Source organism: Cenococcum geophilum (genome assembly GCF_001692895.1).
Source record: "Cenococcum geophilum 1.58 unplaced genomic scaffold K441scaffold_75, whole genome shotgun sequence".
Taxonomy (NCBI): Eukaryota; Fungi; Ascomycota; class Dothideomycetes; order Gloniales; family Gloniaceae; genus Cenococcum; species Cenococcum geophilum.
This window is the reverse complement of record NW_027137633.1, coordinates 630,676-635,556: the sequence shown is the minus strand read 5'-3', so window position 1 is coordinate 635,556 and position 4,881 is coordinate 630,676. Positions and strand designations below refer to the sequence as shown.

Sequence of the window (4,881 nt, the reverse complement as noted above, 5' to 3'; positions counted from 1 at the left end):
TAACCGTGCTTAGGAAACCAAATCATAAGTTTAATTTCCCTAGAAAGTGGCAGTTGTGGGCATCCTCTTTCTAAGCAAGAATATGGCGTTTTAATGCCCTATATGAGGAGTAGGCACGAGGAAGGGATTTATACGCGCCATTCTTGCATTATCTATGCGAGCTTATAGGATTCCCACTTCGCGCTTTATATCTCTAGAGCTCTTTACCTATTAACAATTACTACTACTTTAAAGCTCCCATATAGATTTCCACTTTAGTAGTAAGTATTTTCGCCGCTTAAGTATAACTACCTACTATCCTAATAAATAGTTATAGAGAATGTCGCTACTTAATCTACCGAATAAAATATTATTATTAATAGCCGAGAACCTATAAGTAGAGGGAGATATTAACGCTTTCGCCTAGATAAACAACCGCCTCTATAGTAATATAAATCCCTACCTTTATCGCTATAACGCCGAACGGAAGGATAGCACGGTATTAATATGGGCTGCGAAATAAGGATAAGATGTAATAGCTTAAAAATCTCTTAAAGCCGCCAAAATTAGAGTGGTGACTTAATATTGATACTACAGGCGTGCGGATTTGTTATGGGCAGTGAGAAACGGACACAAATTAGTAGTACGGCTATTAATTAGAAGTGGACTTAGCAGTTTTAACCCAGAGGACTCTTTGCATAAGCTGTTATGCGCTATAAGGTTTAGGCAGACGGCAGTAGTGCAGCTACTCTTAGAAAGCGTTAATATAAACTATAAGTAGGGAAACAGCTGGACACCACTATTATTAGCCGTAGAAAAGGGGTATAAAGATATGGTTCAACTACTTCTAGAATATAAAAATATTTATATTAATATAAGAGACCACTTAGGTCGGACACTACTATTATAGGCTGTTAATTATAAGTATAATATAGTAGTATAACTTCTAGTTAAGTATAGGGGTGTTAATATTAACTTAAAGGACTCCTTCGGCAGAACGCTATTATCCATAGCTAAAGTATATAGGGATGCTATAATAGTCTAACTGCTTCTAGAGTGCGAAAGTGATGGTCCAAAATCTATAGACTAGTGTAGTAGTATAAGCAGTCCTTTAATTCAATATTAAGGGATAGGTAAAGATTAACTTAGAGGTAGTCCAACTCTAGTATATAGATTAATTAGCTAGTTAATAGTTCTTAATAATGCAGTAGATATAAAACTCTATAGATTAGCTAACTCTTCTTTCTGCTAATTAATGTAATTATTTCCTATATACCTCGACCTCTTAGAGATCTACTTCCCTTCTATACCAGTTCTTACTATATACTTAGCCCGGCTTTATATTTGGCTATAGCAATTATATAGTTAGCAGCATAGCCTAGCATATTTAATAGCTATAACCTTAGTATGTAGTTATATTTAGCAATAATCTCTAGTTATCTAATTTGTATTTTGTTATTTTTGCAACCTAGTTAAATAGTAATCTTTATTACTTATAAGATTGCTAAGAACTGTGTAGTTACTTAGTTATAACTATAGTAAGATATAGGGTAACAAGTAGAGAGTAGATACTAGTAATAGTAAATTATACTAAACACTATCTATAAACTGATTTACATTTCTATTTTATTAAACTCGGTCTCCTAGATCTAGGCCTTTATAAGGCTATTACTTTCTAGCTTTCCCCTCTGTATAGTAGGCTTCTGCTTAACTAAAGGTTTAAGTGCTTTAGTTATTAACTTTCCCCATTATAAGACCCTATTAACCCACTCTGCTAGATTTTCTATATCTTTACGGAGTGCTTCTACCTTACCTTAAACCTGCTTTAATTGCCTATCTTTTTTTAGCCTTAACACTATTAAATAATTAAGGAAATGCATTACTCTTTTAGCTGCAATACTGTAGCTTCTAAAGCCTTAACTTAACCGCTGCTTGGCTAATTAAAGTGGTTTTAAAATAGTGAAATGGATGTATAGAAATTTGCTAGCTCTGTTAAGGAAGGAGACTATAGGGTAGAGTCGTTTAATATATAATTAATCTCGCGAGTCTTGCTAGGGTTATAATAGCATAGGTCTAAGGCATTAGATGATATATTTCTTAAAATAATTAGAAGTTTAAATCAATAAGTAGATAGAAGATATTAAGGCTTACTAGCATACGTAATATATTACATATTAAAGTAATAGGCACGGCCATTTTATACTACATCTGCTAAGGACAATCCACTAGAAGACCTTTAGTTTTATATTAAAAAAAATAAGCACTATATTACAAGCTAAGACAATTTAGCTTTTTAAACTAAAAGGATTAGTTGTTTACTTTTCACGCAGCTTGTTAAACGGATTGTCACAGTACGTGCGGACTATCAAGGTACGATGTACGAGGTGACTGTATATGATTGATAAACGATGTCGTGTTAGGATCTATGTAGGAGGTGAGGCAGTATATATACACGTCGCTTAGGGGTCAGGTCTGTGCTCATGCATACGCGTACACGAGCCATAACAACGCGTTAGGTCAGTGCCGTGACACAGATATTGGAATCAAAAAACAGAAAACGGATTTTTAAATAGATACTTAAAGAGGCAAAGACTATTTCTGAAATTACACTATATCTCCCGTTTTATTACCGCCCTTACTCTATAATACAAAACACTTAAATAACACTAGCTTAAGATAATGCTCTAAACACCACCCATCTCCTTTAGTAGATGTAATAAAATAATGCTATAATAATTAGTAATTAAGGTAAGAAAATAAGAAAATACCCTTACTGGCTTGGAGAATTTCGCAGATGCTATCTTGTTTAAACTAAACAGATTATCCAAAAAATCTATTAATTGCTTACAGCCACTCTAATTTTTAGGATTCTGTAACCCAAATACCTTATTAAGGGCCCTTTGCTCTTAAATATAGTTTATATCTCTAAGCTGCGGTCGGGCGCGCCTCTTTATATAAGCTAGTAATACAAACCCCAAATCTTCTAAGTTGGTGTTTAGGATAACATTAGGAGCATATTTAACAGCCTCTTTAAAATTCGCTATGTTAAAGTTAGTATAACAAATAGAGCTCTTTGCAGAAAACTTATAGAGCAGCACTCGCATATCTCGGCCGGATACACGAATTAATATAAGGCTAACTCGGTAATATAAAATTCTTAGCTTCCTAAGGTAATTAAGTGCGTCAAAGACCTAACTCTTAGTACTTAACTATAAGTTAAAGAGCTTAAAAAACATACTAAACGCGTAATAAACTATAACTGCGCTTCTTCCAGCCTAACACGAATATGTATTATTTCTTTAAGTATAAATCAACAGTATTTAATACTAATTCTTAGATATTCGCCTTCTAAGAATGCTTGCTTAATCTTAACAATGTTATTATACGCTACTTGCCTAAGAATCTCCTTCTCTACTATTCCACTCCGTTTTTAAGCTTCCTAGATATAATTATACCAGAAATATGCTTGCGACTATATACTACCTATTGAGTTTTACCCTATATAAGCGTGCCTAGGGTAATAAGCTCTTGCAGCTGTTCGACACCAGAAGTGTTATTTAATATCGCAATTAAGACTTCCGGGGAAGCGGCAGTGTTCGTTCGATTTAAAAAGGCTTTTAGAATCGGTACGTTAAGAGATATAATGGATTAGTAGATCACATTAGTATGACTTTTTACTCTCTACATAAGGGCGGATTTTATTAGAGCTATTAGGGCACTTTTCTTAAGGTCCAGTATCCTCTACGGTTAAGGATGCCTGGTGAACGCATTTTTAATCGCATATCCGCTAAAATCTATATATAGTGGCATAATTGCTTATAAGGGGAAGCATCTGCTATAGTAAGAAGCAAGCGCTTTTTAAATGTCCTTATAAGATAGGAATCTGCTAGTGCGAATCTAAAATCTGGGAAACCGTTATCAGGAAATTAAATTCGGTTTTCGCGAATTAGAGTTTAGTTATTAAGATTAAAATATAGTTCCATCTTCTAAACTTTAACTTTTAACATTTACACTTAAGGCTAAGCTCGATATCTTTTAAATAGGCACAAAGAAGTACCTTTAAGATAGAATCCTTAATTTATAGCAAGCTTCCCTACTATTATTAGCCTTTTAACGAATTTTTAACTCTGCACCTTTAATGCCTACTAAAAGTATACCCAAGTATCCCTATCTTTAACTAGTTCGCCTAAGCCAGTTATCCAATAAGTACGTTTCTAAGCCTCCCTATTGGCGTCAAGGGTCGAGTCCGAAAACTGCCCTAATTAAAGTTACAAATAAAGCACCTTTGAACATCTTAACTATAAAAGAATCCTCTAAACCCCTAGTGCCTAACAACTATAAAAGCTAATAGGTATAGCCATCCTAGTTAAAGCAAAACTTATTAAATCTAGCAACTATCTAGATATTTCCTCCTTCTAAGCAGTATAACCTTTAAGCCAAAATCTAGTCGTATAACCAAACACGGGACGCGCTTTATACTAAGGTTTAGCTACGCGTAAACTTTATATAGTAGTTAACTTAACTATCTATAGATAACGCTGTATAGCGTACTGCGTATAACAATATTACCGCTATACTCTAGTAGTATACTTAAGATTATACTTATATACTTGCAGACAACGATTACCTAAGGGCTAAGATTTAGCGGCTTATAGTTTAAGTACTTTACATCTCTATACTTTCCACCTTTATAAACTAATAATAGCCAGTCTAACCACTTATTAACTTTTATTCTTAACGCGTTAGCCCTAAAGGACAAACAAATTCGCGTCCTCTAAAAGAGGTTATTTTAACAATCCAATAAGACAAACCGTGAATATTATAGTAGAGATATAGCATTAGTAACGGAAAATTCTAGGGTTTAAGGGGAAACAGAAGCGTTAGGTTATACGTCTTCTTCAT

At 34.0% G+C, this 4,881-nt stretch overlaps 1 protein-coding gene across 1 annotated transcript; it reads left to right on the top strand.

Moving 5' to 3' along the window:
• Positions 1-595: 595 nt before the first annotated feature.
• K441DRAFT_591125 (uncharacterized protein) lies at positions 596-889 on the top strand (the record flags this gene model as incomplete). Its single annotated transcript, XM_067644828.1, is given in 2 exon segments — positions 596-756; positions 769-889. Coding segments are annotated over 2 exon segments (282 nt in total), but the record flags the coding sequence as incomplete, so codon positions are not given.
• Positions 890-4,881: the final 3,992 nt, after the last annotated feature.